The sequence below is a fragment of the Acomys minous genome (assembly GCF_964271855.1).
Source record: "Acomys minous genome assembly, chromosome: 5".
NCBI classification, from domain to species: Eukaryota; Metazoa; Chordata; class Mammalia; order Rodentia; family Muridae; genus Acomys; species Acomys minous.
Window position 1 is genome coordinate 56,746,521 of NC_140494.1, and position 17,461 is coordinate 56,763,981.

At 44.6% G+C, this 17,461-nt stretch overlaps 1 protein-coding gene across 6 annotated transcripts in view; it reads right to left on the reverse strand.

Moving 5' to 3' along the window:
* Nucleotides 1-17,461, reverse strand: part of DROSHA (drosha ribonuclease III) — a 107,136-nt gene that overhangs the window by 85,259 nt on the left and 4,416 nt on the right. For 5 of the 6 annotated variants that reach the window (XM_084781097.1, XM_084781096.1, XM_084781093.1 and 2 more), the window contains 5 exons: nucleotides 12,546-13,376; nucleotides 9,970-10,062; nucleotides 5,521-5,631; nucleotides 5,073-5,304; nucleotides 1,501-1,642 (listed from right to left, as the gene is read on the reverse strand). In XM_084781097.1, the coding sequence (XP_084637223.1) occupies nucleotides 1,501-1,642; nucleotides 5,073-5,304; nucleotides 5,521-5,631; nucleotides 9,970-10,062; nucleotides 12,546-13,376 (1,409 nt within the window). The remainder of the gene's footprint in view (nucleotides 1-1,500; nucleotides 1,643-5,072; nucleotides 5,305-5,520; nucleotides 5,632-9,969; nucleotides 10,063-12,545; nucleotides 13,377-17,461) is intronic. The other variant, XM_084781098.1, reaches the window with a different exon arrangement.

Below are 17,461 nucleotides of genomic sequence, written 5' to 3' on the forward strand. Positions count from 1 at the left end.
TTACACTTTCTCTCTCAGTAATAACAATAAAAGACGTTAGTCCTTTCTGAGTGTGGTGGTTCACGCCTATAGAGGCAGGGGAGTCAAGAGTTCAAGGCCATCCTCAGCAACATAGTGAATTTGAAATCAGGTTAAACTAAATGCGACTCCCTCTCAAAGAACAGAGAAAGACAGAAAAGAGTTTAGTTCCTGAAAATAACTGCATGAAAAGAGAGAGTTGTGACGTATGAAACAAGCCACAAGAGGCAAATACTACGTGATTCCACTTAGGTGAAGTGCTCGAAGCCATCAGATTTAGAGACAGAAGGTGGTGCAAGTACAGGGAGATGGGGGGGGGGGGTAGCTTTCTGCACTTTTGCCTAATGGGAACATTTCCGTTTTACAGAATGAAGAGGACTGCACACTGGCTGCTGGCAACTCACATGTACTTAATAACAAACTAGATGAACCAAGTGGTTACAATAGAAAAGGTTGTTGTGTTTTATTATAACTTGAAAAAAGAACCAGAAATTACCAGCATAATAAGAAAACCCAGTATCACAAAGTTTATCTTAAATAGACAATACTGACTGTCCCATTTTACAGTGGGGAAGCGGAGACACAGAGTCGCATGCCCAAAGTCTTTTGCCAAAGTCACTTAACACATAAAGACAAGGCATCTGAGTCTACAATTTTGCCACTGCTGCACAGGATGAGGCAAAATGAAGCTGAGCAAGTGAGAGCCATACAGAAGAGGCAACAGCATATGGGATGTCTCACTGGGATCCTCACCTTTTGGCCAAGATCAAGTGTAGTAACATCTGTGCGTAGCATTACGTTAGCTGCTAAGGACACAAAGTGGCAAAAGGCATTTCTACGGGCATTTCTAACCTCAAAGGTAACATATCAGCACACCCTGTAGCCTGCGATCCTGGCCCGAAAGAGGCTGCAGCAGGAGGACCACCATTAGTTCAAGTGTAGCCTGGGCAAGAGATTAGATTCCAGGAGACCTGGACTGCAGAGCGAGAGCCCGTCTCAAAACCCGGTGGGCATGGAGACTCTTACTGTACTTCAAACCTAGAAGTTACACTTAAAAAATGTACATCGACATTAAAAGAAAAAATCTGTGTGAGTAGGTGGACTTCACACAGAAGTGACAGTTCCTCATCAAACACGGAGCACTCCACAGTGGAAAGAGCCAAGTGCATGAGGCCTGCCCACTGTCAAGGGTTGAGGGCACAGGCTCCTTCCTTTAGAGGGACGCAGGAATACAGCATTTTCTGACTCTAAGGCTAGACAAGGCTGCAAGAGATAGACTTGTTAGCCCGCCTTATAAAAAAAAAAATAAGCTCTTATTCATTCTGGGATGCAACTGAGAAAGTAGGGCCACATTGTTGGCTGACTATAGCTAAGGAAAATAAAACAACAGAAGGAAATATTTCAAGCTGGAACGCTGAAGGTATTTCCCCAAAGGCCAGGCCTAAGCAGTAATAAGGAGCGGTCTTGGGCTCTTCCACTCACCTAAATCTTCATCTAGCTTTGTCTTCGGAGGCTCCCACGGGGGTCGAGCAGCCTTGGCCTTCTCTTGCCTGTTCCCCAACTCTTCCTCAAATTTGTCATATAAATCACGGAGCCTACTTGTTCCAACGACAGTAGAATCCCCCTTTTCAAAGTAAAGGATTAATATGAGAAGCCATAGTAACAATCACCATACCAAGAACCTTTAACTACAAGATGCCATTTTTAAGCCCCCAGTGCAATCAGTATTTCAAAGAGAGAACACCACACACTGGCATGTGGCCTCTGACGCAAACACACACTGCATGCCTGGCAGCATGGGGGCTGTTTGCCTGTGCCCGTTGCATAGGACATTAAAAAACACCACGACCCCTGGAGCAAAAACAAAGACGCCTTCCCTCCTGTCTGCCCTATAAGCACATCTAACAAGCACAGGCCTTCTACAATAAAGTCTGCGAGGAGTCCTCTGCTGCTGCCCACTCTCCTTCCAGAATGAAATCACTGTAAATGCCGAGGCTCTTTGGCCTAATAGCCTCAAAATGTAAAAAGCAGACCATTCATACTTAAACCAAAATCCAAAGCCGGGCGTTGATGGCACACACCTTTAATCCCAGCACTTGGGAGGCAGAGGCAGGCGGATCACTGTGAGTTCGAAGCCAGCCTGGTCTACAGAGGGAGTTCCAGGACAGCCAGAGCTGTTATATAGAGAAACCCTATCTCAAAAAACAAAAATAAAAATAAAAAAATAAAAGCAAAGCAAATGACGATTATCTACCACCCAGAAGAGGAAGTGACTGCTTTTCATCAGTCCCTCCCAACTCCCAAGACTCTTGCTGCCTTGACAGTTCTGACATGTTTCCCACCTTTCTGGGCACCATGTGTGTGCCTGGTGCCTCGGAGGCCAGAAGAGGGTGCCAGAGTTAAAGTTGCTGTGAACTGCCACTGGGGTGCTCGGAATTGAACCTGGGTCCTCTGTGAGAGCACCCGCTGCTTTTAAGCACTAGGCTGTCTCTAGCTCCCTCTTCTTAGGTCTTGAACGGTGCACTATTAGCAGGGAAGCTGATAAGACAGCTGTGTCTGGCATCTGCCGTTGGGCCTTGCCGTCCCTGGCACAGAAGGTGGTAAAAATGGCAGCTGTCATGGCAGCAGGTCTTGGGAATAAGGAGAAATGCAAACGGCCCCCAAGGTTGAGGAGCCCACAGGAGACATCAAGCAATCAAACTAGACCCTCTGCTTGATAGCATCAAGAACAAGACTCTTCCAGCAATTGGACGAATGAGAAAAGATTTTCTCTAGAGCTCCAGAAAGAACAAACTGCCCTTCTGACACCTGGATTTAGCCGATGAGACGCAAGCTGAACTTCTGACCCCAGAGCTACGAAATGATAAACACTTTTAAAGCTTTGTTATGGCAGCAACAAAAACCAAAATCAGTGGAGAGGAGTGACACGGCTCTGGAAAGAGAAGAAAGGGGAACTTGGCAGGGTACATGCCCTTTGAGCCTACAAGCGGACAGAGGTAAGAACATGGCGCTACACAGTGCCATTCTGGAACTGGAGGATTCTCAAGACAACATCAGAATGCTACTCTCAACCACTAACCAAACGCTGGCCATGGCTTCCCTCTACACACCTCATAAGGAAACTAAACTGACTCATTCAAGAAGCAGTCTTACTTCTATGGAAGCAAGCCTAGCTAACAGAACACAGATACTATGGTGATCAATTAGGACAACATGAGCAACCTGGAATGAAATGTCAACACCATAAAAGTGCCCAGCACACGTACTTTCCCTTTGCCACATGCCATGAACAGACTGACTTAAAAGCCTGCTCTAATTTACCAAGTGTCATGCCACTATGAATCCTCAAATCCTTTTCTTCCAAACTCAAGGGAATCCTTCAAGTTCTGCACCGGTCTGGGTCAAAACAGAAGCGACTACATACTCAGTAGAGGCTGCACTACAGGGCCAGCAAGATGGCTTAGCAGGAAAGGACACTTGCTGCTGAGCCTGACAACCTGAGGCCAGTCCTCATGCCTGGTGGGAGGGGATCAGCTCCCATAAGCTGTCCTGTGATCACACATATGTGCATTGTGCACACAGATATACAAAATAAACAAATGTGTGGTTTTTTTTAACTGTACTTCAAATGTGGGTTTTTAATCTTTTCCCAAATTAGCAAATAAGTATGATCACCGCCTGCTAGGTGCTGGCAGGGAGATGTTGCTCTTAGGCAGCCACGCCATGACTAAGAGGCTCAATCTGTACTCTACTTCACAATCTGTACTCTACTTCACACTATGCTGCTGCCAGGAATTCTAGGACACACATTTCAAGAACTTTACATGAACTCCCATACTTCATTACAAGACAGGCTCTGTATAAGTAGAGAGTAGACCCTAGGTGTTCTGAGCACACTTCAGGTAGAGTAGGGTTAACTATGACATCTGGTGGGCACATTAAATATATCTTGGACATATAATAGCTTCAACTTGCAATGGTGTTGTTGAACGCTGCCCTGCACTAAGTCAGGGAGCATCTATTTTCACAAAATCCCAAAGAGCCAACCGCAGCTTATCTGATCTCATGCACTAACCCCCACATGGTCCCCTTCCTGAGCCTAAACCTCTAGTCATTGTTCCACTCACTCATTTCATTAGTGAGCCTCACTCCCTGGCGGCCTGTATCAGCTATGAGATATGAGCTTAACTTATAATTATGGGGCTAGCATAATTCTTACAGGAAGGTCGATGATGTACTCCACACAAAATGAAACCCAAATCTTTACCTCTCATTTGGGACACACACACACACACACACCACTGTACACGAGATATAGGTTAGAGGTTCTGACACCACCAGTATTAAGGCCATTAGCACCAAAGAATGAAGAATAGTTCAAGCTACTACATACTCTTGGCCTTTGGTGTTTCTAAAAGCTTTTGCCCCATAGTGACTTTCAACTTGGATGAGAAAGTGCCCTATGGGCCATGTATAAACACTTGGTCCCCAAGTGGTAGCTCTGCTTGGGGAGGCTATGGACCCTTTATGAGGTGCAGACTAGCTGGAGGAGCCATGTCTCTGGGGAGTGGGCTCTAAGCGTGTACAGCCTCACCCTGCCTCCAGCTCTTGCTCTTTGCTTCCTACATGCCACTGAGATCTCTTCTCTACAGCCAGAGCATCCTGAAGGCGCCGGATCGTGTCTGTCTCAGAAGACACAGAGGCAGGGCCCTGGCTGGTACTCTGACTGCTGCTCTCAGCTTTCCGCTCCAGCTGGCTGCTGCCATGCCAGACTCTGTCATTTTGGCTAAGCCTTTGGAACCATGAGCCAAAGTCACTTTCTCCCTTAAGTTGTTTCTGGTCGTGATTATTTTATCACAGCAGCAGGCAAGCAACTGATAACAGGGAACAGATGGTCGCATTTGAAGTCAGTTTTGGTTCTCACCGCTGGGGAAGGGTGCTATTAGCATGAAGTGGATAGGGCCTACAGATGCTGCCCGCAAAGAGTTATCTGGCCTAAATGCCAACAGTGCTGTGGTGGGGAAACCCTAGTGGACAGTCTGCCTCAGACCTACCACCTGATCCATGGGGTCACTGGAATAATAGCTTTCTGAATGTGTACATCGAATCCACACAGGCTTAAGAAGCTCTTCATCCTCCTCCTCGGTTTTGTCAGGAGGCGCCTCCTCTGGCTCTTTGTCTTTGATGGAAGTGTAGCTCTTCTCTTTGCCAGAGCTCTGGCTGTCACTCCATCTGTCTTTTTCCTCCTCCCAACGAGCTCTCTTCTTCTCTCTGCTTGGAGAACGACTTCAAAAGAAGGGGGTGGAGTAAGTTATTAAAAATAACGTTCCATCGATCAAGCTACCTGATGCATTTCTACCTACATGCCAACGCCATGCCAATGCACCATGCCAGCCTTCACTAAACCAATGATTCCCAAATGCCAGTCTGCGAGCATCAGAATCACCTGGTTTATCTGCATAAAAATACAAATTCCCAGGCCCTACCCCCAGATTTACTTACTGATTCATAATCTCCGGGGGTGGGGCCCAAGAATCTGTATTTTTAACAATCTCCCCAGGTAATTCTGGTGTGCATCCAGCAGGTTCAGGAGCAACTGGTAAACCATAACTCCTGGAAGAAAGAGATACTTAGAAAATATTTGGAAATCTCTACTTATGGACAATTTCATCAGCTGCCATGGCAGTGAGTCTTGGGAATAAGGAGAAACGCAAACGGCTCCCAAGGTTGAGGAGCCCACAGGAGACATTAAGCAATCAAACTAGATCCTCTGCTAGTTTTGAATCTTTCATATACTGCTTTGCCAAAATAATTTTTTAAAGCTTCCTAAAGTGTGGCCTCCGCTTAGCTATGGATTTAGCCTGACAGCTAATACAAGGGAAACAGCACTAATACTCCCACCCTTGCGCTGGACAAACAGACTTGAGTATTACTACTAAGGCAATCAAAACTGTGGCTAATTTTGGTCCTCAAAATACTAATGTCAACTTAGTTAATAAAGAGGATAAGAAATCTACTACCCTTGGATTCCTGGGACTTAAAATACATGAAGATTAAACCTACAGATATACTTGAAGGGAAAATCCATAGTGGAGATTCTAACTTAAGCCCGTTAAATTTAGAGAGGACCTAAGTCCTTCAAAAAGACAGCTAATGAGAGTAGCCACCATGTTGTTAAACCAGTGGCCCCATCGTCCACTAATAAAGTTAGTACTATCCAATGAAGTTTACCCTTAGATTAAAGTCAAAAATTATTTTTGAAACAGGCATGGTGGCTTGTTGTGCTCTGAATGAAATGGCCCCCATACATTTCTAGAAAATGGCTCTATTAGGAAGTGTGGCCTTGGAGTGGGTGTGGACCTGTGTCACTAGGGGATGGGCTTTGAGGTTTCAGAAGCTCAAACCAGGCCTAGTGGCTCGCCCTCTCTGCCTGCTGCCTTCAGACCCACATGCAGAACTCTCAGCACCTTCTTCAGCACCACGTCTGCCTGCCACGCTTCCCATCATGATGACAATGGACTAAAGCTCTGAACGGTAAGGCAATCCCAGTTAACTGTTTTCCTTTGTAAGAGCTGCCATGGTCATAGTGTCTCTTCACAGCAAGAGAAGCCCTACGACGCAGCTCATGCCTGTGACCTCAGCGCTTAGGAGGACAAGACAGGAACACTGTGGAGTTCCAAACCTCCCGGATACACAGTTAAGTTCCATGCCAGCCTGGGACCGAATGAGACCATGTCTAAAAAATTTCTATAAATTCATCACTTCTCAGCCTTTTGGCAAAGATCAAGTGTAAAAATTTCTATAAATTCTAAACACACACATTACAAAATTTATCATTAGTTATGTTAGGAAAAAACAAAAAGTTTTTGTTGAGATGGCTCAACAAATAAAGGTGCTTGCTGCCAAGCCTACAAGTGTAAGCTCCAGATCAGACGTGGTGAAAGGACAGAACCAACTTCTAGGCACAGTCTTCTCACTTCTCCAGGCTCACACACAGAAAGGAAGGAAGAGGGGTGGGTGCGTGTGTCTGCTGTAGAAGAAGAGAGCGGCTTCCGGGTTTATTAGTACACGCCTACAATCCCGGCACCGAGGAGGCAGAGGGAGGAAGACTGCTCCAAGTTTGAGCCTGACTCATTGAAATAGCAAGTTTTAGGCCAGACAGAGCTACATGGTGAGACCCTCATCTCACTAACAAAAAAAATAAAAATAAAAATAAAAAGCAAAGAAAGGCAAAGCATAAACATATAACAAAAATTATCCGAAACACCATTATAGGTAACAATCATCTTCTGTGAACATACTTAAATATTCTTAATCAAAATGCTCTATCTTAACACTACTATATCTGAAGCACTTTTCACAGGTTGTAGGCTGCGTCTCATGTAGCCCAGGCTGGCCTCAAACTTCCTATGCAGCTGAGGGTAGATTTGAACTCCTGATCCTCCTGCTTCCATCACAAAAGTACTGGAATTACAGGAGGAAGCACCACTTGGTTTTATTCTCCTCTTACATGTTTATACCACAATTTTACAAATCTAATGCTAGTTGTGTAGGTCAGCAGTTTTCTCTGCTATGAACACCACCATGTCTTCTTTGCATATTTGTCAGATCAATCACCAAAGTGTGTGTGCTGTTTTTCAGCCCTCTGTGCATATACCCATCAAAACACATGCCCGGCGTAGTGGCGCGTGCCTTTAATCCCAGCACTCAGGAGGCAGAGGCAGGTGGATCTCTGTGAGTTTGAGGCCAGCCTGGTCTACAAAGTGAGTCCAGGACAGCCAGGGCTCTGTTATACAGAGAAACTGTGTCTTTTTTTTTTTTTTTTTTTTTTAAGATTTAATAGCATCTATTTTCATGAGGCATGTCTAAGAAACCTTGTCTTGAAAAAAAAACAAAAAAACAACACATGCAAGTTCCCATTTCCATGCATGTCATCAAAATAGTTCTTTTAAAATCTTTGCCACTCTGATGAAAAAGTAAATTAACTCAATTAAATTCTGTCTGATAATGGCATTATATATGTATGTGTGTGTATATATATATATAATATAAATATAAATATATATTATATGTTATTTATATAAAACACATTCTGATTAGTCTACCTGCCCCTTATAAAACTTTGGGGTGCTTATGAATTTACATGTCAATCTGTATAACATTCTAATCCTTTTGGAATCTGAGCTGCTGAAGTGTGCATACAATTGTACCACCTATGCCATGACTACAATTCCTGTCTTCTTTTGTGAATATTCTGGTCATGTTACTGCCCCAAACAGAACTCATTTCCTTATCTCTTTCTTCACCCCTCACAATAACAAACACCAGACCTCAGGATGATGGCTGGCTATTCGTTCCCTGCTCCAACACATGTGATCAGTTATCAAGTGCTCATTACTACTGTCACGGCCATCAGGATCCCTTCTGCGGCAGACTGGTACTGTGACCTCCAGGGCTGAGCACCTCAGAGCCTCAGAGCATGTCTCTACACTAAGGCCTCCACACGTATTCTTCTCGCTTCTCCTACAGCCCTTGTTCCCTACTCTGCTCCTTCAGGCATCAGTAAACTTTCTCTTCGTCCACTCTATACTAGATCTTTCACTGCTGGGTCCCCAGAAGAACATGGGATTGCCCTATCAAAAGCCCTGGACTTTTATTCTCCCCTATTAAAAAGTGAGTATCACATTTACAACAGCACGATACCTAGGGGGAACAATGATGCTGGGTTTTGGGTTCTTTTTTGTTTTTTGAGACAGGTTAAGACAGGTTGTCTTGGAACTCACCCTCTAGACCAGGCTGGCCTCGAAGTCACAGAGATCTGCCTTCCTCTGCCTCCCGAGTGCTGGGATTACAGGCATGTGCCACCACGTACTTCACCTGCATCTCTATAATACTCTGTATCACACTCAGCATGTACATCTTCATTTGCCACTTTTAGCTACAGGCTCTTTCAAAGAGCCAAACTTTGCATTTATTTCCAAATTTCATTATGCTGCTATAGTGGTTTCAATTTCATTAACTTACTTTATACTTAAACTGTTCTTCTTTTTCTTTTTTCTTTTCTTTTTTTTTTGAGACAGCCTTACTCTCCAGCCCAAGCTAGTCTGAAACTTAGTACTATAGCACAGGCTTGCTTGAAACTTTAGTGACCCTGTGTCAGTCTCCCAAATGTTGGGACTATAGGTGTAAGCCACTACACTCAGTTCCTTACATCGCTTTTTTTAATCTGATTTTCTTATTTGCTACCTATTTTTAAAGTCAAATGCTCACATAATTATATACAGTTACCATTCATTTCCTACTTATTTTAAGATAGTTCTCAGTGTTTAACATATTGTATCTCAGTGACACTTCCCTAGCCAGTAGGGAGAATATAATTACTCTTTATTTTACATGTAAAGAATTATGGCTCTGGATGGATAACTGTACCTAGTATCAAAGCTGAGAGAGCTAATAATCAGCCTCCAGTGTATGAGACTCCAGGACCGACTCTCAACAGCCATGAACTAAGACCACAGATTTACTTTTAGACATAGAAATGATGTCTTAAGCTATAGCAATCATAATTGTGATGTTAGTTTGCTAAAAAGGGTAGAACTGAATACTTCGCTCTTTTCTCTCAAACAAGTAAATTTAAGAGCATACTTATGAATTTCAAGTTTTTTATATAGACTTCTATTTTTAATCTAGACTTATTAGTTCATAGTCTTACAGCACTGAGGATGGATGGATGCATAGAAACCTACACACAGCACACATACACACACACACACACACACACACACACACACACACACACACCACACTTTCTAATTTGGGGACACTTATCAAGACTTTTCTCAAATACCATCAGTGCCCACGTTATGCTTCCCAGGCTAGAGTTGTAATGAAAACTTGGCAGACAACTGCACAAACATTTGACTTTTAAGAGATAATCCTACAATTGCTTACCTTCCAGATCGCTTATACTCTTTTTTGTAAGACCTTTCCGGAGACGGTGATCTGCGGTTTTCCCGGTGCCTGTGTCTCTCTCGTTCCCGCTCTCTTAAAAGAAATAATATACAGAGTTGTTTTCAGCAAGAAGACTCAAAAACACCACTATCTCTTCACTGAACTGTCCTCTAAAGAAATGGCCAACATCTAAGAAAATGTTAGGGACTATTCCTACTTAGTCACCCTGAGTTTACTAGAAGGACACACACAGTCTCCACATGGGGAGTATTAGTAGTCATCCCCAGTGCTGAGCACTCGGCAAAAGCATCATGATCTTCTCCAGTCCACCTAAACCTACAGCAAATGCATTCAAGAAAGAACTCCTTTACCTACTGGTTTCTAGAAAACCACTTATTTAACAAATAAGCAGACTCAAGGTTTAATAGCAAAGATGAGAGCACGTGGCACAATCCACGAGTGCTGAGCCTTATGGAGAAGGGGCCTGCAAGACTGTGACGTCAGCACCTGGGTTCTACTTTCCTCTAGGAAAGAGACCCAAACAGAAGATTTACCTAAAGTGAAAAGGGAATGAGAGACGCGGAAATCTTTCAGTAAAAACCTCTAACATAGTAACAGCTTGAGTCTATCTGGCAAGTGCAGTGAAGACCTAGAATAAAATCCAGTGTCCAGGGTGTCTGCATCAGGACCACCAATCTAAGGGAAGTCAGCACCCAACTGAAGGAGAGGGAAGGGCAGATAGCTAAATAAACTTTATTTGGAGTTTTAAGGTTTAGCATATTTATCAACCTTACAAAGCTGGATATCGCGTAGTCTGACAATCTGAAATACTCCAAATTCCAGAACTTTCTGAGCAGGATGTAACACCTGGACTTTTCAGACCAGGGGTCAACAAGAAGAATTAATCTAAAATGTGCTGATCTCAAAAACAGCCCCGTCCTATATCCAACTAGAAGAAACAGCAGCACAGTAAAATCAAGTCCAGAAGACTTCAGTGGCAACTTAGAAATTATGACACGAGATATTCTTCCCTTAAAGATGACCCTGTTCCCAAGAGGACTACTTTGAATTAACATGATTCTGGAATACAAAAGCCTCAGGTGAATACCAGCAGCCCAAAGTAAAACACACAGAGGCGGAAACTCATTCTCCATCTAAATATTTCTAAAACCACAGTTTACATGGAGGGAATAGTCTCAACTATAGAATAAGGGCGTCAAAGACATGACGTGGCTGCTGAAGGCAGCTGCTTCTATTTCCAAAGTTAAAAGCCCAACTGAAGGACATTCTGTGGGTTTGTTTTTTTGTTTTTTGTTGGTTGGTTGGTTTTTTCAAGGCAAGCTTTCTTTATTTTAGTCTTGGCTGTCCTGGAGTCACTCTGTAGAGCAGGCTGGCCTCAAGAGACTAACATGGATATAAATGGACGTAATGAATGCAATATAAATAGATTTAACTAGATAACAAATCTACTTAACTAAGCATGTGTGTGTTATTTGTATGCAAGTTTTCCCAACATTCCTCCTTTCTTACAAACATTAAGCTGTTACTTGATCTTTCACGGTAACAAATGCATGTAACTCTTTCAATCTTGCAGTATTCAACCGTACTTGGGGCACGCGCAAGCAAGCACAGAAGCAGTGCATTCTCCTGCTCTGGGCTATGGATGTGTTGTCCTGCCTTGTATTCCCACAATGGTGAACTGTAGCCTGGAATTAGAGGCTAAAAGAAACCCTTTTCTCCCCTAAATTGTTTAAGAGTATTTTATCACAGCAACAGAAGGGAAACTGGATAGAATGCATCTGTTAACATTTTTTTGTATTTAAAAAAAATTGGTATTGGGGGGAAAAAATATAAATCTAGAATTAAACAGTATTTTCAAATACAACTTTTCTCCATGAGAACACCTCCATGCAGGAAAATGGCTAAAGCCACTGTGAGATATAATTCTGATAAGCAGTCTTGCTTCACTTGCCAAAGGCAGCACCAAGAGTCAGAAAGCAAGGTCTATGCCTGAGCCAAGGATGTCCGCACATCACCAAGTCCCAAAACAAAACACACGGCTGTGCTCAATGATGACCATGCGGAGCTAATTTATCCCCAATGATTAAAAACAACATGAAAAGCTTTCATGTCATGGGATGGTCACTAAAGCACACAGTGTCATGAAGAAGAAAAAGGCTACACTCAATCTATACTGGTAATTTCGAAACATTCCTTTTCTTTTTGCTTTTTTTTTTTAACTTATTTACTTGTCAGTCTTCTTCTAAAAAAGTCAAAATCATGTCCCCCCACCCTTTTTTTAAATAAATCAAAGTGCATGCCAAGTGGTGGTAGTGCATGCCCTTAATACAGGCACTCAGGAGGCAGAAGCAGGAGGATCTCTAAGTTTGATGAGGTAAGCCTGGTCCACAAAGTGTGTTCCTGAACAGTCAGCACTATATCAAGAAACTCTGTCTCAAAAAAGTGGAAAAAAAAAAAAAAGGAAAAAGTACGTTCTTGTTGGTCAGCGGACAGAGAGAAGCTAGCTGTGTCTGCACCTCTTTGGCTTTATTAAAGAACTCCGTGTGTGGGCTTACCTGCTCCTCTCATAGCTGCGGTGGCGAGACGGCGTTCTCCCCCGATCGTAATCCGACCGGTAGCGGCTGTCGGGTCTTCTCCTTTCAGGGCTGCGGCCTCGCTCCCTGCGCTCCAGGGACCGATGCCTCTCACCTCGCCCATGACTGTGATCTCGATGCCTGTGGTCATCATAGTGCTTAAGCCTTTCTGGGGACCTTCTCTCACTCGGAGCCTTTGGGAGCGAGTATGGAGAGAGGTGTCTAAAATGGGGGCTGTTGCTGTTATTAGCACTGGGTGGGAAAGAACTCGAGTTGTTCTGAAAACTGTTGAAATTGGGAGGTGGGAAACTGTGCGAGTACCCAGGGGGATACTGGTAATTAACCTGCTGCGGCACGACGGGCGGGGGTGGAGGGTGGGGCATGGAAGGAGGGGGTACCATGAAGGGGAAGGTGCCTTGTCCGGGAGGCGCTCCAGAGACTGGGGGGTTATTGGGACAAGGCACAGGAGGGGGCATGGGGGGAAAGCAGGGAGGCACTGGGAAGGGGTGCCTCATCTGGTGGTTGGGAAAAGGGGGCCTCGCTGGGCAGGGTGGGAGAGGGCCTTGCGCCGATGGTGGCATGGGTGGAGGGAAAGGTACAAAGTCTGGGCGCGGAGGCATAAAATTCGGGGCTTGAGAGTTGGAGAACGTGGTAGAAGGGGCATTTGGAGGCTCATATTGGTACTGCGCAGGCGGCTGCTGGGGGTGGAGAAGTCTCAGATTCTGCGGCCTGAAAGCTGGTGCTGAAGGTCTGGCTCCATGCCCTCCTCTTCCCCGGGGACACCCTCGCCCTGGGTGGAACGACATTCTGTGACTTTTCAGAGAAAAGAAAAGGAGAAATCAAAACATGGGCCTCACTAAGACCCGCAGCATAGAAGAAGAAAATGACTCCTGAAAGTTGTCCTGTGACCGACACACACACAAAACAAATGTAAATTTTAAAGTAATTTAAAAAAAAAAAAAACCTAACGGGATAGGGAGAACATGGGTAACCAAGTTCAAGGCCCAGAACACATAAAAAAGGCACACATGGTGGATGAGCTTGTGATCCCAGAGCTGAGACAACAGACATAGGATGATTGCTGAGACCTACTGGTCACAAAACTACAGTGGGGTGATGCCTGAGGTCACCCTCTGTCCTCTGCACATACACACATCACTATGTAAACAGGTTTCCTGATGAGCCCCAAACCACTTCATCATTATCACCAAAATTGGTTTTCCTAAAATCTCTTTTTTATTTCTTTTTTTGGGGGGGGGGGGGAAGGAGTAGGGTTAAGATGAGGTTTCTCTGTGTAGCCTTGGCTGTCCTAGACGTACTTTGTAGACCAGGATAACCTCAAATTCTGCTTCCCTCTGCCTCCCCGAGTGCTGGGATTACAGATGTGCACCACCATGGCCAGCCTGAAAGTCTTTATAGCCAGCTCTCCTTTCTCCTGTCCCTTCCACACAGCCCACCACCACGTCAATCCTTGGACCACACAGTTGCCCTCTTCCATCCTCCATCATTTACTATCATGTCCACCACGTCAATCCTTGGACCACACAGTTGCCCTCCTCCATCCTCCATCATTTACTATCATGTCTACCACGTCAATCCTTGGACCACACAGTTGCCCTCCTCCATCCTCCATCATTTACTATCATGTCTACCACGTCAATCCTTGGACCACACAGTTGCCCTCCTCCATCCTCCATCATTTACTATCATGTCCACCACGTCAATCCTTGGACCACACAGTTGCCCTCCTCCATCCTCCATCATTTACTATCATGTCCATCACGTCAATCCTTGGACCACACAGTTGCCCTCCTCCATCCTCCATCATTTACTATCATGTCCACCACGTCAATCCTTGGACCACACAGTTGCCCTCCTCCATCCTCCATCATTTACTATCATGTCTACCACGTCAATCCTTGGACCACACAGTTGCCCTCCTCCATCCTCCATCATTTACTATCATGTCCACCACGTCAATCCTTGGACCACACAGTTGCCCTCCTCCATCCTCCATCATTTACTATCATGTCCATCACGTCAATCCTTGGACCACACAGTTGCCCTCCTCCATCCTCCATCATTTACTATCATGTCCACCACGTCAATCCTTGGACCACACAGTTGCCCTCCTCCATCCTCCATCATTTACTATCATGTCTACCACGTCAATCCTTGGACCACACAGTTGCCCTCCTCCATCCTCCATCATTTACTATCATGTCTACCACGTCAATCCTTGGACCACACAGTTGCCCTCCTCCATCCTCCATCATTTACTATCATGTCCACCACGTCAATCCTTGGACCACACAGTTGCCCTCCTCCATCCTCCATCATTTACTATCATGTCTATCACATCAATCCTTGGACCACACAGTTGCCCTCCTCCATCCTCCATCATTTACTATCATGTCCACCACGTCAATCCTTGGACCACACAGTTGCCCTCCTCCATCCTCCATCATTTACTATCATGTCTACCACGTCAATCCTTGGACCACACAGTTGCCCTCCTCCATCCTCCATCATTTACTATCATGTCCACCACGTCAATCCTTGGACCACACAGTTGCCCTCCTCCATCCTCCATCATTTACTATCATGTCCACCACGTCAATCCTTGGACCACACAGTTGCCCTCTTCCATCCTCCATCATTTACTATCATGTCCACCACGTCAATCCTTGGACCACACAGTTGCCCTCCTCCATCCTCCATCATTTACTATCATGTCCTTGAGCAGATCTCACTCTTATCCTGCCCTAACCTAATCCACACACTCATTTTCTACAGTCTGGGTCCACCTTGCTATCACTCCCTTTTTTCCCACTTACTATAGGTTGCCCGGCCCAGCATCTCAATAGCTTGTATTTAAAACAGCACTGCTCTGAACCACTCTGCTTTAGTCACCAAAACCCAGGCAATGCCTCACACTTAAAATGAGCCAACAATTCATTCTCTGAAGGCCAAGTAGAAAAGAGTACTGTTGACCAACACTTAAGTGGGCGGGCTGAGGCCCACAATACTTCAGTCAGTTCCTGCCAACACACCCCTGGCACACTCCAGCAGCCAGTTTATTGTCCTGCCACTACAGCTACTGACCGCTTTCTTCTATGGGCATCCCTCTCGCATCCCCATCCCTCCTCAATATACACAATAGCCTCTTCTCCTATCAGACAGAAACACTAACACCATCAGAACAGATGTTACACCACCTTACCAAACTCTGCATCCAACCCCAGCCCCAGTTGCCTGCTCCCGCCAAAGCTTATCTCCCTAGAATCACCATCTCCAAATCCACATCTATGACTAGGGGGCCACTCTCCACCTGCCATCTCCCACCCTTCCCTACCGCCAGCCCCTTCACACCAGCATTTAAGTGCCCAGTCTACTCAACACTGAACGCTTGCCGTGGCCGCCAGTTCTCCCTCAGCTTTGTACTTCCTCTTCTTCATGTTCAAGCTTCCTGAAAATGCTGCTATGGATTAAATGGGTTTTGTTTCCTCAAAATTCCTATATGCCTACATGTGATACATGGAGGAAGGGGCTTGAGGAAGTGACTGGGATTAAGGTAAGCCATGGGCATTATTAAAGTAAGTCATAAGTGTGGTAGTTTGAGTGAAAACAGCCCCCACATGATGTTTGAATGCTTGGTCCACAGTTAGTGGGACTGATAGGGAAAGATTAAAATTGCTGGAAGAGCTACATCACTGTTGGTAGGCTTTGAGCTTTTTACAGCCCAGACCAGGGCCAGGCCCAGTCTCAAATGCTTTCTCTTGCAAGAATTTCCTTACTGGTGGTGTCTCTTCACAGAAATGGAAGAGTAACTAAGACAACGAAGTAGTCTAACGATGAGGTTACTGCCCTTATGAAAAAAAGACGAGAGCGTGCCCTGTCTCTACCCAGTGAGGGAGGGCACAGCAAGAGAGCCACCCGAACGTCAAGTCAAGGATCTTCACCACGAAAGCTAACCCGAAACCTGACCATGCTGGTACCCTGACAAAAGTGTACAGTCCTGGATTAGAGCCAGGGCCTTCATCTCTACAGTTACTGAAAAACAAGAATGCTCAATTCCCTTCCCAATAAACATCAGACATATACCAGGGAATTGTCATCTTGAAAGCTTTTTCTCCCTTACCCCATTTAACTACAACTTCATTTTAAAACTGGCATAATATATGTGTAACTATACCTTAATAAAAAGGTTTTGAGATTTTTTTTAGCTATACTATCACTCTGCAACTCTGGCTTGCACGAAGATCAGCCTGCCTCTGACTCCCAGTTGTTGGGATTAAAGGCATATACCATCAATATTCAAAAGGGGGGCGCGAGCGTGGTGGCGCATGCCTTTAATTCCCACACTTGGGAGACGGAGGCAGGTGGATCTCTGTGAGCTCGAGGCCAGCCTGGTCTACAAAGCAAGTACAGGACAGCCAAAGCTACATTTAAAAAAAAAAAAAAAAAAAACCAACAAAACAAAACCCTGTCTCAAAAAACAAACAAACAAATTTAAAAAAAAAAAAAAAAAGAGGTCTGGAAAGTGGCATAGTGGTAGAGCACTTGCCTACTATATGTATATTTCCTGGGTTCAATTCCTGGCACTGAAAAGAATAAACTTTTTAAATAAATAAATATTAAAAGAATAATAATTCCTACCCTTTTTTAAAAATAGTCCCTGAGTATTTCCTACAGTATTATTCTTGCTGATCTTTTAAAAAACCCCCACACCACACATAAGTCTTCTGTGATGGCTACTCTTGGTTGTCAACTTGACTAATCTGGAACTGAAACCCAAAGAAGGAGGCCACATCTGTGAGGGACTTTTGCACAATTGGAAGTGGGAAGAGCCACTTCTGACCCAGACGTCTTTAATCAATCTGTAATCCTGATCTAAT